The 22219-nt window shown below is 44.5% G+C and overlaps 1 protein-coding gene across 4 annotated transcripts in view; it reads right to left on the reverse strand.

Annotated features, from left to right (window-relative positions):
* The window catches only part of grid1b (glutamate receptor, ionotropic, delta 1b), a 558563-nt gene that overhangs the window by 73859 nt on the left and 462485 nt on the right, over positions 1 to 22219 (reverse strand). For all 4 annotated transcript variants that reach the window (XM_040014037.1, XM_040014036.1, XM_040014039.1 and 1 more), the window contains one exon: positions 12564 to 12617. In XM_040014037.1, the coding sequence (XP_039869971.1) occupies positions 12564 to 12617 (54 nt within the window). The remainder of the gene's footprint in view (positions 1 to 12563; positions 12618 to 22219) is intronic.

Here is a 22219-nt window from a genome sequence, read left to right on the forward strand (position 1 = left end):
TGGAATAATGTTCCTGAGTAGGTGTGAAGCTTCAGACGATCAGGTTCATTCACTTTGTTTACTTTCATCTCTTTTCTGTACATTTTTGTGCTGGTCTGCAAAAAGCGCTCTCAGTGAAGTCGGCAGGATGATGCTGGACGCGTCGATATCGAAAATTTCCCCTCAGTCTGTTTGAGCTAAATGTGATGAATAAAGTCAGATATTTGGGTCACATCATCAGGAATGAGCCGCCTGATGATGACCAAGTGCGGCCCCAACAAAGCCCCACTGTGAGCAACAGCAGACGTGTGCACTGTGGTCACGCCAGCATCGAATGCACCCAAGTTACATGTTTATTAAAGTAATCAAATTACAGCATTTACATTTATGTTAGACTACTTTTAATTACCTGCTTTAGCCCACTTACAATGAAAATTTAAAAAAAAACCTTGTTCATGACCTGTGTAGCATGTTAACACTATTGGAAGGAAAAATAACTTGAACTCCAATTTTGAAAACACAACTTTCTTTTTTTATTTGTATAAAGCTGTGACTGTATTATGAGTCTGTGGTCTGGGAGAGAGTCTGTAACTCTGTCTGCAAAATACAGTAAATAATGACCAATGTTGGGCAATTAATTATATAGTTACTTCTTCAAAAAAGTAACTGAGTTATGCAAACAAAGTTTTTTGCAGCTGTTTACCTAAAAATGCAGCCAAGGTGTTTTTTTAATAAACATTTCAAACTATTTACAGAACAATCAGCTGTTCTGCATCAAATCTGATGCCACACAAATTATTTGTGCCGCTCCAAAAAATAATTTCTGTCCACTTTGAGATGAAGGAGAACAACAGCCTGATACCTGCAGGCCTGACAGCAGCAGATGTATCACTGCTGTAACACCTGTAACACTCAGCAGGCGCCTCATTGTTCTGACACACAGCAAAACTATTGACTACACTACACACTCACTACACAAGAGTTGTTTAGTTAGGTTCAGGGGGTTGGGAAGCTCATCTTGTAACCGTAAGGTCGCCGGTTCGATCCCCCAGCTCTATCTGTCCTGGCCGTTGTGTCCTTGGGCAAGACACGCCTACTGGTGTTGCCAGAGGGGCCGATGGTGCGATGTGGCAGCCTCGCTTCTGTCAGTCTGTAGCTGCCTCCACCAGTGTGTGAATGTGAGAGTGAATGAATAGTGGAATTGTAAAGGGCTTTGAGGGTCTCGAAAAGCACTATATAAATGCAATCCATCATTATTATTATTAATTCTTTGACCTATTTTGATATATAATTTTAAAACATGGCTTTTAGCTGCGACCGGGTGTTTCGTGCCACGCTTTGATGCTTGATTGATCTCTGAGTGACTGCAGGGACTCAAAGAAATCCAATTCAGACCATTTGGTTGCACTTGGCACCTCTGAGGCGAGGCGCCGATGGATGCAATATTACAGGGCATGGTAATGACCTGCATTCAGGCACAAGCAGATTTAATGGGACGGGGGTGCTGATTCTGACAGCGACTGGGAGGGAAGCTGGTGATCACGGAAAGAATCAGATAAGAGGTTTGGAGAGCAGTTATTTGGTGAAAAACACAGTGTGACGTAGCTTTCAGGAACAGGTAATGGTGCTGTGAAGAAAGATGGGATCCTGACCGAGAGCACAGGGCGCGCAGCTTACTGCAGCTTATTCAGAAGCAATGAGGCTGTCGGTTAACACTTCAGATGATAGAAAACACGCCATGGCGAGCTGTTTATCATAGCCCGCCGTTAGACTGGTATTATACAACTGCTGTTAGGCGTTATTAAGCAACACAAGTTTCTACCATGAGTGCAGCTCATTACACAGCAGAAAACAAAATTGTCACACTGATGAAAAATGTGAGGGCTCTGCAGTGTGGGGATGAGCTGTGTGTGAGCAGTGCAGACATCAGCAGGTTCACGGAGAGAGCTGCTCTCATACATCCTTACATGATTACTGTGGGATATTAGCATGCTAACACGTCAGCGCCGTTTATTCAGACGGTGCCGGCTCATAAGTTTCCTCAAGGTGCTGCATGATATGAGGTTCAACATCAGAGTCGTGCAGGACAGCTTTGACCTGATGATGCACTGCAGGAAATGTCAGAGAATCAACAATATTATTATGATTCATCCTCAGGAAACCATGAAGTTCATGGTAATCAGCTGATCACCAGCAGGGTCCATCCTTTGACGGACGCCAAAACAGTCGGCATGTCAGAGCACTCGGGTCTTAAACCACACAGTCCAAGAGTACCTGCGCTTATGTGGAAGTGAAAATAAATAAGACTGCAGTTCCTCAAATGTCCACTTGGGGCTGACTCCAGTGTTAAAACATGTTTACAGCCTGAGACAAAAGACTTTTAGTCTTAATGGATAGTTCAGTCAGGGTCCGGGTTTTTTGACCCAACATTTTGAGTTTTATGCATTTTTCGTATTATAATGTTCTTGTTTGTATAGTTTACACTTCAGTTAGTCCTGTTGATAGTGAGTTCTGTTTCCCTGTTTAGTTCTCGTCTGCCCAGTTTCATCCCGGGTCTGTGTTGGTTATGGCATCGTGTCTTTAGTGTTGCGAGTCTGTCAAGTCCCCTGAGTTTAAGTCTCCCTCGTCTTTAGGTTAGTGTTTAGTTTTGTATCCCTTCCCCTTTGTGTTTGTATCCTTTCATCAGCCTCTAATAAACAGCTCACTTTCTTAAAATATAGTTTTGTTTCCAGGTGTCTGCATTTGGGTCCTCTTCCTCTCACCACACGGTGAGCGAGGGCACCGTGTGATTACCTGGTGTTTTCATAATGTTCAGAACATTGAGTGTAGAAAGCCGTGACTTTTCACCCTAATTTACTTTGTAGTTTGCACTTTAGTTGCTCAGGTGTAAGGCCGTGTCCAAAGTTCTTCACATGTAGCCGAGGCTAGCATCCAACGCCGGCCCCCTGATGGGCATTAATGGTGTAGTTGTGTAAAAGTTGCAAAAACAAGCACCTGAGACAAACCAGCAAAGACAAGTAGCTAATACGAGCAAAAACACACCTGGGACAATGAGCTGTTATTAGCTGGTGCTAGTTGTTGCTAAGGCAACAGATATTAATCTTCTGTAAACCGGCTGATTCTCTGTTAACACAGTGAAGTGAACTGTAGTTATAAAAGCCGTCAAAACTCTGCTGCTGGAGACTTTTAAACGTGTCAGATTGGACTAATTAAACGAATAAAACTGAGAAAATTAAATATATTTTTTTAAATTCCAATGATGAAGTCTCTGTGCTCATCTTGCTTTGACTTTGATTATTGAGGGATGAGCCTGGTGTAATAACAGACACTCAAAACTCATGGCACGCTTCAACACGAGAACTTGGAACCAGTGTCTTACCCTCAGTTTATTTGGGTAAATGCAGAGTGAATTTTGATTAAAATCACACTAAAATAAGACATTATGGAGTGTTTTTTGCAGAACTTGGGGACTAATCGGGTGCAACTTTATTAAACGTCTTGATTGTAATAAATGAGCTGAAATTAACTCACAGTTTGGAGTTCATTTGTTACGAGCATGATTAGTCTTCAGTTTGCTTTTTACCTACTAATCCACTGCTGGAAGACTTTCCCTGCTCTCATTACCTGCACTCCATCGGCCTTGGCTTCCCTTCCGGGTGGTGATGGACGGAGATAAGAGGAGGAAGAAAAGGAAAACCGTGAGAAAGAAACGGGTCTCTGATGGATTTAGCCGTCGATGCAGATGGATTGTTTAACAGTCACACCTGCAGCAGCTGTAATGTAACCTGGGGTTGCTTCATGTTCACAAAGAGTCTGATTTGCATTTCAAAGAGAAGAACGGGTGTCATTTACAGTTAGAGTCCATTTTCATCTCATCTGCACCAACTGTTTTCCATTGTGCACTGCAGGTAATTAGGTTTTGTTCAACATGAACTCTTTTTTTTTTTAACACAAATGACTGTTCGGACCTACAAAGACTAGAAAAGCACAAGTGAGGAGGTGGCGAGAACTCCTTTTGTCAGTTTGTTCTACTCTATGGTGTCAATGAGGGGTGAAAGGTCTTTGAAAGTTCCTCTGTCCTGGGGAAGTGAAGAGTTGGAGTCGGTACGCTGTTACAACAACAAATGTTGTATGTAACAGCATAATGACTTCAGTCCTTCAGTCCTGCAGTCAGCTGACACTGAAGAAGTCACCTGGATGAGTGACGAAACGTTTCTCCTGCTGAAAACGTCCAGATGAACAAAATCAACTTTTGGGGACCTTCTACAGTTTCTTCTGAGGTATGGCAACAGCACTAAGCAGCACAACATTACACCGTATTATCTTTAAACAGCTCATTGTTGCCATTGTGTTTGGGAATATTGGGATCAGTACTCCAACATGAATTTTCCTTGCAAAACCAGCCTAACGTTGGGGTGGCTGTAGCTCAGGTGGCAGAGCAGGTCAGCCACTAATCAGAAGGTCGGTGGTTCGATCCCAGGCTGCCTCCTGACTGCATGCCAAATATCCTTGGGCAAGATACTAACTGTGTTTGCCTACTGGTGGTGGTCAGAGGGCCCGGTGGCGCCAGTGTCCGGCAGCCTCGCCTCTGTCAGTGCGCCCCAGGGTGGCTGCAATGTAGCTGCCATCACCAGTGTGTGAATGTGTGTGTGAATGGGTGGATGACTGAATGTAGTGTAAAGCGCTTTGGGGTCCTATGGACTAGAAAAGCGCTATACAAATGCAGGCCATTTACCATTTACCATCAACATAGTCTGAGAGTGCAGTGGTCGGTACCCATGCAAGGAAGGAACTGTGGTGAACCAGCCATTGAGCATCTGTGGGATGTGCCAGACACACAAGTCTGATCCATGGAGGACCCGCCGCACAATGTACAGGACTTAAAGCACCTTCAGCGTCTAATGAAGCTGCTTTGGCATCAACACAATATCAGGCAGATCACTTATGATTAGGGATGGGTACCGGTGTCCGGTGCCATGATGGCACCGGTTCTGACATAAACGGTAGTAACCAGACCGAAAAGCAGCGCACATTTCGGTGCTTTATTTCGGTGCTTTTTTTTCCTGAGCTGTGATACACTTCTAGCCAATCATTTTACGTGTCCGAGGATAGTAGGCGGGTCCAGGTACGTACGTTCTTTTAGAGCAGAGCTACAGATTAAAAATGCCCAAGGCGAAGCGGTCAAAGTCTGGCTGTACTTCACAGCAAAAGATGCAAAGTCAGCAGCCTGCAACAAGTGCTTTAAGCTGATACTGTGATACTGTCAAAGGAGGTAACACCTCGAATCCGATGAAACACCTGGCGACGCATAGCGTTTTTTTTTAAAGCCGAGAAATGCGCCGTATTTGATAGCTTGCTGCGAGACCTCACACCGAGCGCATCTACTGCGGGTGTGGTGCCTGTTATCGGACCCGGAGTTAGCAACATCCCCAAGAACCCGAAGAGGAGAGTCCTGGCCCCTAGCCCTGCCAGTGTAGCAGAAATGATGAGGATGATGATGCAGCAGCAGCCGTTCTTCTCTGCGTGAGTAGCTTAATGTTGTTCGTGTATACTTTACGTTGAGTAGGCTAACCACGTTATTACATTAATGCATGTAAGGTGAACTAGCAAACATCATCATAGCTACATGCAGCTGTCTTCTTGTTTGATGGCAGATACTCCCTTCACCCTGGCCAAAAAGGCTAAAATGACCAAAGAAAAAGAGGGAAACAGCTAAACATGAGAGGTTTTTGGATAAAGTTTGTGTTTTTTCCATTGTTTAAGCACTGCTTCCAGCCAAGAGTGACACCATATATGCCCCATAGCTGCAAAAAAGGCTAACATTGTTATCTTTTTACAAAAAACCAGCTGAACATGAGAGGTTTTTGGACCAATTTTGTGTTCTCCATTCTTTAAGCACCGGTTTGAGCACCGGCACCGTTTCAAAAGTACTGGTTTGGCACCGGTATCGGATAAAACCTAAACGATACCCATCCCTACTTATGATATAAAATAATATTTTAAATTCACCAATAGGCTGATTTTTTGCCATATATTAGCTTCCTCTTGGTAAAGTTTGAGGAGTGGTGGGTGGTCTGGACCGGACGTACGTATAGAGTAGATTAACTGGCTGTTTAAATTCGATAGTGAAAGAAAACCGACGCCTCACTTTGGATCCTGTGCAAACACAAACCTGTGAGATTTCCTAACCTTTCCTCACCTTGTATCTTGTGTCTGTCAGTATCAGCTGACCAAAACAAGTAGAAAGGATTGATTGGCTCAACTTGGAGCAGTTTTTTTCCCTTTATTGCCAACACAAGTCATCCAGTAGCTTACAAACCAATCTGGAGCTCATTGTTAGATACCACAGAGCCTAATTACAGCCTGTACTTTCAGCCTGTTAGTTTAAGATTTCTTATCAATTCTACTCGTAGGATTGATCGTAGGAGACTAACAGCTACACCATACAGGTTGATACCGACTCATGTTCAGTATTTCTCCACCTGATTAGTCAGTGCTGCTGCTGCCCTGCTGTTTCCACCCGTCCACCACCCGTCATCCATCTGTGTTTTCCAGGGAGATCTTTACTCACTGCTCTCAATGTAAAATAGTAGCCAGGAGTGATAAGCTGCAAATGTTTTCTGTCAGCAGATTAGTTTATATCTGTTTTCTTCGACTAATGACTGAAAAAACCACGGGACTCTTCTTTCAGCTTCTTCTGACACATGTGAGGATTTTTATTTAGCTGATCACAGATGCTTTGTGCAGAGTTATTAATGTTCGTCGGATCAAACTTGACCGTCCGACCGCTTGGCTTCACTGCTGTGCCTCTCACTGCCAGCCCTCCCTCACTGCCGCTCTTTCCCCTCTGGTTAATTGTTGTCCTCATCGCTCTTCACCTCTTTCTCTCATTACCGTTACACTGCCTCCCTCTACAGCTCTGTTCTCGATTGTCTCCTCCCTTCTGCCCTCTCAAAGTCTCTGTCCCTCTCCAGGTCTTTTTAATTGGCATCAGTGGTGTTGTCTGGCTGTTTGTGTTGCCAGCAGACAGAGGGTGAAAAGGCCATTCTCCTTCTGTTGACAGCATGCCTCGCTTTGTACTTTAGTGCCACCCAGCACTACGCTGACTGTGTGGTTATTTGAGCAGGGCTTTCTGGCAAAGATTGCAATACCTGGGGAAAAAAAGTGAAATTTATAGCTGAACCCTGCAGATGCAGAAGCCTTTACGTGCTGGAAACAACCTAAAGTGCTATAAAACAAACTTTTCATGGAGCCGTTTTCTGCACCAGCAGATTTTCTTGCTTTGCTCAAAATGCACAAACAGACTTTTGATAATTCACCAATCCAATCAGTGACATCAAACAGATTGTTATTGGTTGTGTTTGCTGAACCGTTCATTGTAATGCAGGTCTCTCAGTCGTGCACCCATGCATGGAAAAGCTAGATCTGGGCACGGTGATGTCACCCACAGGTTTGTAGACCGTGGTCGCTGTTTCGAATCCTTGAATTTGGTATTTTGGACCTCAAGATTTGAGTTTGTTGAAGCCAGAAGACACTGCGTCTTTGAGGGGGTGGAGTGCGAAGTTATCAGCTCATTAGTTCTAAAATATAAATAAGATAGTAGGCACAGACTTTTGGATGGTCTCTCAGTGCAATTAAAGATTCAGTGATTCATTTATGTGTCACATTAAAGCTATAAAAACATTTCAAAGGGGACCAACAACACCTCCTTCATGAATCACCACCTTATGGTGGTGGAGGGGTTTGTGTGTACCAGTGACAGCAGGGGCTATGTTGTTGGAGGCCTTTGCCCCTAATAGGGTCTCCCCAGACAAACTGATTTAAGTGCCCCCCATGAAAGAAAGTCAAAGAAAAATCAAAGGACCAGTTCATGCTGTCCAGGTCAGGATTACCAGGCCTACACTGTGGAGCCCAGCCTGAGGGAGCCCACCTCCAGGCCGGTCTTCGTCTATGAAGTGCAGCCCTTAGAGCTGGCGTGGCCTTCTGTATCCTCAGCACCAGCAGGAGGCGCTATCAGGGCCAGGTGCAAAGTGTGTTGGGCAGAAGTGTCACGGTTCTGGGTCAGTTTGACCCAGTATTTTCAGTTCTCACGTCTTGGTTTGATTTTGTATTTTTGGGTATTTTCTTGATCTATGGTACGATGATGATGATGATGATGATGGTTATTATTTAGTAGGTTTTAGCTCATTCTGGTTTCGTTCTGCCCGTGTAAAGTCTGTGTTTCTTTGTCTACGTCTTTGTGAATTGTTTCCTGTTTTATTGTGAAAGGTTGTGCCTCATGTCAGTGTGTCTAGCTTTGCTTTTTTAGCTTTTTGTCCCAGCAATAAAGCTGCGCTTTAAGTTTGACTTCCGTGTTGAGTCCTGCATTTTGGGTCCACCACTCCTGCCTGCCTGCCTGCCACACAGCCAACCCTGACAAGAAGCTTAGATTATACTCAGTTGCTGACACAGACATGGAGAGCTGGAGGTCCGACAGCAGTGGTGTCCAAACCCAGGCCTCGAGGGCCGGTGTCCTGCAGGTTTTAGATGTGTCCATCACAGCTGATTTAAATTGCTAAATGACCTCCTCAACAAGTTTTCCAGAGGCCTGGTAAGGAACTAATCATTTGATTCAGGTGTGCTGACCCAGCGTGATCTAAAACCTGCAGGACACCGGCCCTCGAGGCCTGGAGTTGGCCAAGCCTATTCTACAGCCATCAGGGTTATCCTTGGTTATGGTTGTACCCCTTGAAGTTTACTGCAGCATCACTGGGAGACAAGTGAAGACTGGCAGACAATTTCAGAAGATGGATGGATCGATGGGTGGATGGGTGGATGGCACCACAGAGGTCCGGTTCAGGGACTGCAATGACCTGAGAAGTCTAGCAGACAGCTAATGGCTCTTAATGGATAACTTTGAGCCTTAGAACATTTTAAACAGAAGCGTTATAAAAACACTCCTGTACAGTTTTTATAAAGGGGGAGATTAGCTATAGAGACCAGCTGTAAACAGTCTGTGGAGACTGATTCACTTACACTTGGTTTGCACTTTGTATTTTCAGCCCTGCGTTTGCCATCGATGAGATAATCGGGGGAAAAGTCTGCCAGCATCTGAATGGAGATTTCTGGAAACTGTTTAATCTAAATGTAAATCTGACCAGAAGTATTATGATAATAATTTTAATTTAAACTGGCGGCTTAAAGGATGAATTTATAACTGAAAAACCTAGTCTGAGGCCTTTTAATAGTTAATAATTAATAATCCATTTCAAACGAACTGTAACCTTCATGTCGCTGCGTTTAAAATCACTCTGGAGTTTTTGTTCAGCTGTTGTTGTGGTGTGTTTTTGTGGGTCTGCGTTACACAATGAAGGTGAAAGTCTTTTCGCGGGGAGGTGCTGACAGCAGACGGGAAGAAGGAAAGAGGAAGGAAATGGAAATTAGCTGGTCGGCAGTGTCTACCTGCTGGCAGGACATCTGACATCTCACTGCGCCGCCACCAGGACTTGAAACTGCCTCTGTTACCTGCCTGAGCTCGGTGACACACTACACACAGAGGCTGCTAAAACTTTAGAGCAAAGTGGGGAACAAGGACAGAACGGTATTTATGAAGCAGGTTGGAGGCTGGAGAGCCGATTTCACATGTTTGTGTGGAGGAATTAGGGGGAGGAGGCACCATGGTAACAAGGAAGCTGGTGCTGCTCTTATCTATGGAAAAGGTCCATCTTTACCTGTAAGGTTCGCACCAACATGCTTCATGTGGTTTGCATTCGTGAAAAAGTAAGAAAATGCTCTGGATGTCATCTGCTTACACTAGAGCCCACCACCATGAAGCCCACTGTGACACAGCCACAGAAGACTGGGGTGCAAACTCCAGGTTGGGAATGAGTTGCTGCGATGAGGGGAGAGCGGAGCGAGCGACTGATAGATGCATAGATATGTGAATGTCAGATGTGATGAAGAGAGAAACGTGACAGTGAAGCTTGCTGGTCAATCTGCGGTCCTACCCCCACCTATGGTCATGAAGGCAGATAGAGGTGGATGGAAACAAATATCCTCCGAAGCGCAACTGGACTCCTAGACTGCTCCCCGGTTAAGAGATGAAACTGGAAACCCACAAAACTCCTATACCACATAAGTGAAGGACCAAATCCCCACCAGTAAAATGTACATTTTAGGACATCCTCAGGTCTCAGGAAAAAAGTCGTCAGGTCTCAGAGACCTGACAACTTTTTTCCTGAGACCTGATATTTTTTTGTCTGAGACCGCGTCCCAGTTTTACTTCTGAAACGGTGCCTCTCTAAGGCTCTTTTTATATCCAATCACTAACCTGCTGCCAATGAACCTGATTGGCTGCAAATGTTCCTCCAGCTAAATTTGGATAATTAGGAATTCCAGAAATCATACATGCAGTAGACTGAGTTTCCCCACTTCCTTTCATAGGAAGTTTAAATCCCACATTAATGAAGATAACTGGAATATTTTGAGGAATATTTCTATGTAAACATCATAATTTGCTGTTAATCTAATTAAAAGCATATTGGAAGGAGAAGAGGAGGTGGCAAAGTGGAAAAAATGAGCAATAAAAAATTCTGAATGATTTAAATAATTTCCTTTGATGGGTGCAGGATATTATACATACACAGTGTGGAAGGACGAGACGCACGGGCGTGTTTATCAAAGGAAACATGTGTGATCACCAGTCTAATGTGCCAAAAAGCCCAAACACGCTGCAGGATCTGAACATTGTTTCGATCTTCTGGTTAATTAAAAACGCAGTAATTAGCTGAATGATGACTTTGAAATAAAGGAGATAATTTGAAGTGAATGAGGAGGCTGTTACCAAGCTGGGAGCTGAAAAATGGGGGGAAAGGGAATCTGGCATTGAAAGTAAAGCTCTGAGGTTTTTGTATTCAGCCTTCAGCAGACGACACCAACAGCCATCTCTGAATTATGCTGTTAACACTTGTCAGCTCAGTTAATTGGCTGGGTCGCCGCTTTAAGATTGATACTGGGAGAGCAGAGTGAGCAATTAAAAAGGAAAGATAATTTAAAACTATAAAAAAAACCTGTAACCAGTTGGCAAGAGAGGGCAAGTCGGGAGAAGTCGCGGCTCTGGAGATGTCGGTATTTTGTGACTGAACACAATCCCAGCTGCGGTGGAGGGTGCTGTCATTTTCTCTTTTCACCTCCAATCATTTCAATTTTACTTCCAGCATGGAAAGTTGCCCACGCTCGCCGATCCCCGTCAGAGGGGAGAAAAAAAGCCAGCCGCTGGAGAGAGGCGGCAACAAACCCACTCAGCTTGTGTTTGTATCCCACCTATAAATGGTTTCCATCAGAACAAGCACACAGGACGGGGCTCTTTAACTTATCTGCCTTTTTGTTCTCTGTGCAGCTCGTCCCCGCTCTTCTGGTCCAAAATCAGCCGTAATGAAAGCAACATCATCAAAACTCAAAGCCGACATGGCGAGAAAACTTTTCCAGAGGAAACCAAGTTTGGTAGTTCGGTAGTTTTTGGCGCGCTGTGATGTAAATGATGCTTTAAAGGAGCTCATTTGTGTTCTTTTCAGAGCAACATTTAAATCGAGCTGGGATTTTATCCAAACTGATGCAGACGTGTCGGGAGAAACGGTTAAAGCAACAAGCTAAAGAGGTTAGCACAGACGTCGCTATTGCCCCAGTTAGACCAGAACTACAGGAGATTTGTTAAAGAGCAAAGAACAGCACAAAGCATAAAAGATGGCTGCAGGAGGCCGTAAGTCTTTGTCAAAGGAGTCCAACATGAGTGGAAGAGTCAGCGAAGCTCACTTCTGTCCGATGACAGTGATACTGAGGTGGGGCGTGGCTGTTTTATCTAACGTTGCTGGAATGAAACTGGTTATCAGAGGGAAAGTTTGATATTTAAGGGCCTCACAGCTAACACTAACTGGTTTAACCAGCTGTTGTGTAGCCGGCTCTGGTCAGCTGTCTGGAGACGGGAGGGTCACATGTCTAATCTGCTGGCAGTGAGTAATCCTGACAATATCGGGATTAAATGAGCGTGTTCATGTGTTACAGTCAGCTTCAAACTAGCTGCCAAAACAGCATAAATAAGTATTTGAAAAGCTAACAACAAAATTCTAAAACTGAAAAAACCCAAAACAAATGTAATTGATAAAAATAAAAAAAAATATTGAGGGATGCTTGAAAAAAGGCTAATTGATTGACAGCTGGCAGCTTATTTCTATTCTTGGACTCTACTAGAGTAGCTTTGCATGATTCCCTGCTTCAGTCTCTTGATCCATCTGGTGTCTGAAACAAGCCGTCTTAGTTTCATTAAAAGCCATTCTACCTTTAAGCCACCTTACTCCGGATTGGCTGCCTCTTGTAAACAAAACAATGAACAATGTAATTTACTCCAATCTAAACTAGTCTGAGAACTGACTTATATCTAATGATTGGACCTCATCTATCAAAAGCACGAGTTCACATTTCCTCAGGGCCCCATTGGTTCTGCCCTGTTTCACAGCACAGGAAGTCGGGAACGATGGACTTCCTGCTATCAGAAGTTCACTGATGGAGAACGCTCGTGTCACGTGCTCTGAATGTCTCGTGTGACTTACCTCGTTGACGAACACCCAGTGACTGTCTTTGGAGGCCAGATTTGTTTCCACTGCCTGCAGACACACAGAGACACAGAGACGAGGGGTTAATAACGAGGACCGCCCAAAGCCGGTTTAATCACACGCCGCTTCTCAGAGGCTGACGCAGCATTTTATCACACTTCAGGTTCAGCAGCCAGATCTTGCAGTGTGGCCTCCGAGGAGCAGCTGCTGTACCGACACCACAGCTGCCTCGTCTGCCTTTGTTCTCGCCCGTGTCATTGCGGTGTGCACGTTTGAAAAGTTCAAGTCCGCCTCCTCCCCTTCGTCTTCCTCCTCCGCTGTCACGGCTCGTCCTGCCAAAATGTCGAGCAACAGAGGCTTTTGAGAAAGCGAGTGGTTTGCACTTAGCAAAGCCCCCGGAGCTCGGCCGGTCCTCTGCCACCATGTGATAATCCTAATAACACGCAGCATCCTACAGATGACAGCCAGCCTCGCAGCTGACAGCACAAAGTGGAGCAGAGCTCAGTCCTGCAGGTCAGCCTGGACCAGCTGGAACATGTACAGAGGCAGCTGCTAATAATGCAAACGCCCCCAAAACATGACAGAACTGTGGAGTTATCTCAAATAATGACGCGATATCATGAAGAAGAAGTAAAATCGCTGTAAAACACCCATAACGCTCATTGCTTCATGATTCACAGTTTTAAAAATAAACCTTTATTCTCCCTGAGTGACGCTTAATTCTGACATTTACACTTGGCTCCACCCAAGATGGTTGAACAGCAAACCCTGTATTGTCTCAGAGGTGAAAGGTTGATGGAGGCAGGGATGTATCTGAGTGCGTGCCCACACGGCGCCGCACGCCAGCATATGGTCTGACTGCAGAGCCGCGTGGGTGTTGTTCTGCCTTCTGGCTCCATGTTTAGAAGCAGCATATTTAAACCAATGATCTCACAGAGTCATTAACTAATGATCGAAATTATATGAAGTAAAAAGTAATATTTCACAGTGATAATAAAAGAACGAGAGGAAACATCTGGTCTGAAGTATGACTGAACACACACGTGCTGTACGTCTCAAAATGTGATCGTGCTACTGAATGAAAAATGAAATGAGAACATTCCTGGTTTATTATTTTTATTAATGCTTCGTAACGAATATCAAAGTTTGTTGGCCGAAGAAAAACCTGCTGCTGTATCCTGATAAAGGTTTGAGTGTTTATCTGCGTAGGTCTTCCGTCCAGGTCACACTAGTCCTGAGAAGAACTGGACTTCTTTAAGTTTCACCTCTCATCCAATCAGCTTCTTCAGTCCGAGGTATTCAGCCTCTCGTGGGGGTTGTCCTCTGAAGCCATCGATGTCCACTGAATGCCTACCAGTGACCAGACGTGGTGGCTTACGACACCAGCGATCAGCCACTGAATCCCTCCCCAGGTGCTTCAGCCTGAACAAGTCTAGTTGCCTCCTGTAGAGAGTGCAGAGGTGTTCACACCTCGATGGAGAGCAGCTGTCAAAAAGTTGCGTGTTTCATTACACACCAAGCGTGCTGCAAAAAATGGCATGAAGTTCACATTTTTTTGAGATGCAAAAATAAAAAAAAATAGAAATTGTTGAGCTTCTGCAAAAAAATCGTCTCCAAAAAACACTGGAAAAAAAAAAGAAGTCGATATCAAATGATGAAGAGCTGGTGCTGATGTTTCTGAACAAGATCAATAAGTAATATTGGGGAAAAAAACAAAAACTAAAAAATGCCGCAAAATCTTACAGCATAAATATGCAGTCATTGCAAACGGACGAGCCTTCTTTGCTAAGTTGGGGGGACCACCAAACATTTTTAAAGCACTTTTCAGAGGATAGCCAACAGCTAGCTAGCAGTAAACAGCTAGCTAGCAGTAAACAGCTAGCTAATTTTTCAGCCATTCAAAAGATATGTTGCTAAAAAAAATCATATATCTCATCAAATGCCACAAAGAGCACAGACGATTATATTTTTAAATAGATATAAACACTAATTTTTATCATGTCAAAATTAAACGTGTTACCTATGCTAATGCTAATATGTCTGCATGTAGCATTCTAAAAGCCTGTACCTGACTGCAGTGGTGATTCACTGATATCACCTGCTGCCTGAAGCCTTTTCAGACCTTTTTCACGTGTCACATCAGGTAATTTCATTTCCAGTGGCTCCGTTCCAAGAGGCTAACCGTCAGGCATGATGATGAGCCAGCATGCCTGAAGCTAGCTCACCTGAATGGGGAACGGTGCCAAACCTGCCTGCTGTTCAAAGGCTCTGCGTGCTGGATTCCTGTCATAGCTCCGAGCTACACCTGAATACAACAGAGCCATCGCTCATTCATCATTAGCATTTTACAGACATCCTCTAATGAGCAGGACCAAACCTCGTGACAGATTCTAACAAAACCAAACCGTGTCCAGTCCTGACTTTGGGAACAAATACCTGAGACGAGGCATTTGAAACAGGTTTTCCATATTATCCATATTCAGACAGTGGAACGCAGCCAGGAAGCTGGTGGAGTCAGAAGAAGAATCTGTGTTTGGGATATTACATCACTGAGTGCATTCACTTCACACACACACACACACACACACACTAAACAAGAGTATTCCCACACAGCGTTCGGCCATGAATATCAGTTCGTGTCACGTCTTTGCTCTCTGTCCTCGGGGCTCGGACTGACAGATGTTTTCTAACAGGTTCCACATTCGGCTTCCAGATCAACAAACGCTGACACACTCGTGAAGCTCCACACAAGCAACAACCTCGAGGATCAACAGCTCGTGAACTGCATGTCCACAGAGCTAACGCGCACAGACGTTTTTAGAAAGAAGTGTTTTTCCCACATTTTATTTGTGCACATCTGCTATGAGCAGATACACCAGTCAGCTGCACGATTCATGCAGAGCGAGTGAGGCTGATCGCCATGTGACAGCGCGGCGTTCTGCAGGGCGTTCTGCCCTTCATGTGGCATACATCTCATTGCACCCCACCCACCTTAAAGACTTACAACCAAATAATGAATGAGAAGTCAATACTGATGCTATGTGAAGTGATGGAAACCAGTCTGTGTGTGTACATGATGTCAGGTTAACCTATAGCAAAGGCCACAGCACCTGTTCTCATAGCACACCTCACATCTCCCACGTGGAGATGTCACCATAACCTTTATTGGACCTGGATAGAGTGCGAGTGTTCTCACGCACGCCTCGATCGCCTCCGTCCTCCCATCCAACTCCGTCCTTCCTCGCTGGTGTTATTTAGATTCTGCCTCTGGGTCCTTACTTCCTGCTCGGTCATTAAAATGCAGCCCACATTGCCCTCTGGTTTATTTTCTGCTACTGTGGGCACAGAAATTGGTTATCAACAACAATTACCCGTCAACCCTGAAGGTAAAAACATGTATATTGTAGCTTTTAATGACGAGTGTGGGTGAAGAGGGGAGCTTGCAGAAACACGATGAAGCAAAGGCTGAGAAGAAAATAAGAGAATAAAAATGTATGGAGTGGAATTAATTCACGATATAAGAACTGGCAGAACATGCTGACCTTGTTATTCCCGACGGACTCGCCGTGCACCGTTCATATAATTGCATTAGCCAAAATATTTCTTACATCAATCTTGCTATTTTTTAAGAGCCGTCTTCGGTGAGTTTGGCTGCCGTTCAGATGCAATAAATTTATGCTTTTAACTCACGGCGAGAATCGACAGCTGAATCAAACAACATGGAGGCTGCGAGTCTAACCAATCAGAGAGGAGTTTCAAAATTCAAGCTGCGTTCGGGAGGGTTTTATAAACCACACTCACATTCTACCATTAAAGTTTCTCAGCATCCTTGAGACCAAATAATTGGCTTTTCTACGTTTCTTTACTCATAAAACATTTGTGAAAGCTATTTTTGGGGTTTCTTTTTTCTGTCTGGCTGCCAGAAGCCATCTTCTTCCTGTTTTTGGCAGTTTGCTGCACATCTTGGCACTAACTGTAGATCGCTGGAACAGTGTCGTCGGCAAAGTGTGCCTCACCACAACGCGGGAACACTGATACTAAGCCTTAAAAACACAGATCCATAATGGCGTCTTTAAGTGTGTAAAACCTGCACGAAGCTGCTGTGTTTAACCCTCCAAAGAAAATCAAACAGAGTTGGATTTTTCTTTCTTTCGGTCACTTAAAATATTTCCCGTCTCACAGATGCTCGGATGGAGGGTGATCACATCGTAACATTGTGGATAATGAGTCCAGTGTAATTAAAAGCTCAGTTTTTTCTATTCTTGACGTCAAACGCCAATCAGATTAAAGCTGTTTAAGTGCCCCGCCCCTCGGTAGGCTCTTTTATGGAAGCCCGTTTCCGCCACTAAAAAAAAAAAAAAAAAAAAAAGGATCATAACTCAAAATTTCGAGTTATTTTCTCAAAATTTCGACATATTAACTCGAAATTTCAATTTATTAACTCAAAATTTTGACTTATTAACTCAAAAATTTGAGAAAAGTAACTCGAGTTAGCGCTGCCAATCAGTAATCTACGTGAATGACGTCATTTCCTCGTTACCCGGAAGCTGAAGCATCCAGTCGTGAATGCACAGATTGCTGAGTGTTTTCAGCCTGGCTTCAAAAATGATGAAATCCTTGTGTTATTAGCTGAATCACATGGTGTTACTATCACCAAACGTACTCGCGAAAGCGCCAATTTGTTGGGATCCGTTTTTGAGTGCGCGTTCCTCTGCGCCATATGCTTCCGGGTAACAAGAAAGCGACCTCATTCACGTAGAGTTTTGATTGGCAGAGCTAATTTGAAATTTCGAGAAAACTCGAAATTTCGAGTTATGGATACTAGTTTTTTTGTTTTTATTTAGTGGCAGAAACGGGCTTCCATACTCTTTAGACCAGCAGGATAAACACAACAAAATAAAATGATACGACCGAGACAAAAGCTGCGGTATTCTGTAAATATAATAATAAACGTGAATTTACTGTGTAACTGTGTAACTTTATTAGCAGCGTCCTCCTGAAATGTGCCAACAACATTCAGAGTAACGTCCTCCTCTCTGCCCCTTAATGCTCTCTGGTTGCTATGGTAATGCGTAAATATTTCTTTCAAAATAAGACGCACAACTACAACACGGGAAAGACCCGGGGAAACAGAGTTCACGATAAAACCCCTGAAAACCATAAATTTCACACCAGAGCCTCAACTCTCGCAGCCCCGTGGCCCGGGGGTTGGGGACCGCTGCCTTAGAACGACCTGCTCTTTACAAACGTTAGTACAGGCGGACTGTGTGGCTACGCATTTTATATACCTGTGGTAAACTTGTGGCTATAGCTCATTTTTCCACCGTCTGAACGTTCATTCGTGTCGTGGTCAAAAACGAGTCCGATGGCGCTCGTGTCCCATCACGAACTGACTCAGCTGGCAGTTGAGGGATCGATGACTATCAAGAGACCTGCCATCATGTCAGTCAAGATATTTCGGGCCACGGGCCCAAAACGGTGACAGACTGATGTCGCCATTTTTTGGATACTCAGGGGGGGAAAGCGACACTGTTTTGATTGGGAATATTTCCTGGAAGGTCAGGACTGTTTAGCAGCGACGCACGAGCCTCCGCCTGCTCGCTCCCCCTCATCCCTCCCGCTGAGCTGTCTGATGAGGTTACATCGTGACCTCGACCCATCGCGCCACAGCAGTCGGCCCGGGGGGACGGTACAGGGGGATGACGATGATGAAGGCTGACTCACATGACTGACAGCTACACAAATGTGCGAGAAGCTCAGCGCGACTGAGAGCAGAGAGGCAGACGACACGCTGAGGAAATCATACAGACACGAGGCCCGGGGAGAACTGTGGCTGTAAACAAAGCGTCCTCTTGACTTTAGACAGTTAGCCTTTTTTCTCCTTCGTCTCATACGTGACATCACACAGGTCAGGACTTTTGATCACTTCGTCTGTCTGAGGAACGAAGGCAGACGCTGCAGGAAGCATCCGCTGCACGTAACAAACTGAAATACTGACTGACATCCAAAAGCATCAGATCAGAACTGCATTCAAAGGGAACAGTTGTACTGTGCTAACCTCAACTCCAGGTTTGAAACACACACACACCTGCAGGCTTAACCCTTTCACCACGACTTTAGAGCAGCCAACACACAGTACGAGATACAAGTTAGGATAATCCGACTGCTGAGCTTGCTGCTAATCATCATCAGTGTCCAACGACCCAACGGGGATACACAGTCATGCATCACAAGACTTTTTAACCTCTTTGACACACAAGGTCTTGAATAAGATAAGAACAGATAGATCTTTATGTCACTGTAACCAGAATAATGACCCCGCTCCGTTGGCAGCATGTAGGTCGAATAACCAGAACCCAACATATCCTTAAGATCTCATAGCCCCCTGTTGTCCCTGAACCTGGTAAAAGGGAGTCCTTCCACTCCTGGAAGAAACCCCCAACCCCCCCGTGACCGTTTAGCTTCAGCCCATGTTGGATGTTGACAGGCTAAAGTTGCAGGATGGTCACAGCAGCTGGCAGTTTGGTAGTTTTTAGTTTGTGTAAGTTTTGTGGAGTTGCTCTGCAGCTGACTGCTGTATGGATTGCTTGCATCTTTTTGCATCACTCCTAGAGCGGTGCTTCTGCTTTTATTCAGCAGTTGAAAGCACAAAGTCAGATGGGAAACATGTCAAGAGAGAGAAAAGCTAGATATAACAGGCTGGGAAACAAGTGAGTGTCTGTTGGACTGCAGTGTAAATGTGTTCTGTGGTTTTGACAGCAGCTGGTTTCTGATACCCAGGATCAGCACAATCACTTCTGCTTGGTTATCAGTGTTTAACCGTTTCTGCACAGACCCACTAAACAAATCACGTGAGAGCAGTTTTACTCATTACTCAATCATCTTTCTTTTTTCCATAGGTTCGTAAAACTCCGCAGAGAAAACTTTTCAGACTTTACTGAAGTTTTTTCTTTATATTTTAGAAATGTTCTCAGTCAGCTGCAAGAAGAGAATGAGCTCGACCTCGGTAAATGGTTAGATATCCATGTGCTCAGCTAATCACTGTTTATTCATTTTAATCTCATACGGTTATTATTTAAAGGTTAATTTTTGCATAATGATGTTACATTGTATCAGCTATATATTATCTGTTACACTTTTTAAAGGCAGTCAAATTAAAACTGACCAAACCATGCAACTCCGAGCGGTCTTAGAGGTAACTCGCCTGAGTTTGAATTGGCCCACACCTCTGAGCAGGTATACCAACATCCAGTGGAGACCAGTTAAGAAGAATAAATAACCAAATAAATAAATATTGTATCAACAGCCTGCAGCCAGTTCTGTACCGAGGAGCCAGCACATAAATCTTGTGTTGTTGAAAGATTGTGTTTGAATCCGTCTTCACTTTTCATCATGCAGAGCAACATTTATATTTAACGCACGTCAGTGAAGAGTCCTGTGACCCTCTGAACAAATAACTTTTAGAGCCACTCTCCGACTCGTTAAGAAAAACGACAAACATTCAGTTTTTATTTGCAGGTTTGACACCGGCGTGTTATTACCAAGCACAAACCCTTCCAAGTTTGCTTTAGATTATAAGCCCCACCCTCAGTGGCGCTGTGAGGTTGGCAGGCTAATTACAGAAGCCGCTCGGCAGCCAAAGATCGTTAGGATTACAGCGAGGCTTTTTCTCCGGCTGACGCGTCGCCTCCCAAAGACGCCACGTCGGCACAGATTAAACCGTCTTCTCCGGGTTTAAAAACGCCTGCCGTGAACTGATTTTACTGAAGAGACAAATTAAACCATTATCAAGAAAACCAAGAGATCCTGCACAGCCAACAGATATAACCGGCGTGGTTAACGTTCCACACAAAGAGTCTGCAGTGCTGGACGTATTAGTAAGAAGTACTGCAGTTTTTTGGGAGGGTTTCTTTGGCCGCAGATCAAAAATGCTGCCGATAAATATTCAGACAGAGAAACAACAATAAGAGCCTGAAGGCTCAGACAGAATGAAGACAGCGTGGAGTTGGAATAGCAGTATCTTTCCCTCCACAGCGGCCGTCCAACTATTCGTTGAAATCCACCAGCAGCACCTCGACCTTACAAGGTGCTAATGACGTATCGATCGGGAGAGCAGATATACATGGAAGCTGTGAAACACAATCAAGGTTACTCTGCTAAATATCGAGTGACGAAGCTTCTAGGTAAAGACGGTTGTTTATTTTTGGCCGTTAACTTTGTGTTGTGTTTCTGAATGTTGCTGAACGAGAAGCTGCTCTCCTCCCTGAAATGTACGACTGGGGTACTTTTATTATATAGTATTAGAAATAAATGTGGGTGTCATTACATAATGCAGCGCCCAAGAGCTAATTGCATATTTCCTACTAACAAGCCTGTGTGTGTGTGTGTGTGTGTGTGTGTGCGTCAGAGCCTTATATCTGTTATTCCTCTGTGCCACAGGACTATTTAAAACACCGAAGAGCCACACTGTTGTGCTGGATGACATTTGCTTCATTACCGTGGAGTTGATTAATCTGTCACTGGAAAAGAATAAAAATTCTCCCCTATTTGCTGAAAATAAGTATTTTTGCAGGCTTCAATTTCAGAAACTGTGAAATTGTGAGGTGTTTAAAAGGCCCAAGCAAAAAACCAACAGGCTGAGCGCCTCAGACTGTTCTGGTGTCACAATTTGCCGACAGTGAGAAAAATACTGAAAACAACATTAACTTCCCAGCTCGTGTTTGGATTCAGCTCAAGCAGCTCATCTAGGCGTTGTTGGGGAACCTGGTCAGACGCATAAACCACCTCAAACAGCTGTTTTCAGCGAGGCTCATCTTCTGGGGAGGTTCAGGAATCATGGAAACCTGCTATGTGGTTTCTTCAGGCGTGAGAGGAGATGCTTGGGGGTGATGCAGCACATGTGAGATTACGCCTGGATGACACCGATGGAGGCGGAGGCTCTGGACAGGAAGTTCTCAGCTTGGACTGTGATAACTAATTAAACGTGGATGGATGGATGGATGCTGACAATCCAGCGTGCTGAGTTGTTAGAAATGCTCCTGCTTTATATCTGAAGCCAGCAGCAGAGCTCGGGGGATGCGAGTGGTCCGGTGCAGCGGGGATTAGGGAGTTCGCTGGTTTATATTTCGCTCCACTGCCTCGCAGACTCTCTCCTTCTCTCTCTATGGGTTTAATATCCCTGACAGCAAACATTAATGGGTGGTGGGAGCAGTGGGAAGCAGGGTCATTACACTCGAGACAGGATGCTTTTAACACCATGTTAATGTAAAAGACACGTGTGGATGGACCTCCGTGTGGGACATCCACCCAGGACTCTAGAGGTGGAGGGGAAAAAGATTCCCGTCAAAGCACAAAATTGAGTGGTTGTTCCAATATGATGGAGATACAAATGGAAAACCGAGTGAAACAGCTGTCCGGTCCTTTATGGTCGGCTTCTTATCGACTCTCTTTCAATCCTTCCAAAAGAAAAAAGAAAAGTTTTTGAGGGAAGCTTTGAAGAGCAAAGACGACTTAAAGCTCAAGGCGGACTGAAGAACAGAGACGATATTTAGTTTGAAATTAATACCAGTGAACATCTCCACACTGAAGAATAAAGAACATCGGCGGTCGACTCAAGAAGGCAGACTGACGGCGCTGTGTTTCGCTTCAGATCA

Source organism: Simochromis diagramma, unplaced genomic scaffold (assembly GCF_900408965.1).
Source record: "Simochromis diagramma unplaced genomic scaffold, fSimDia1.1 OVJJ01000669.1, whole genome shotgun sequence".
NCBI classification, from domain to species: Eukaryota; Metazoa; Chordata; class Actinopteri; order Cichliformes; family Cichlidae; genus Simochromis; species Simochromis diagramma.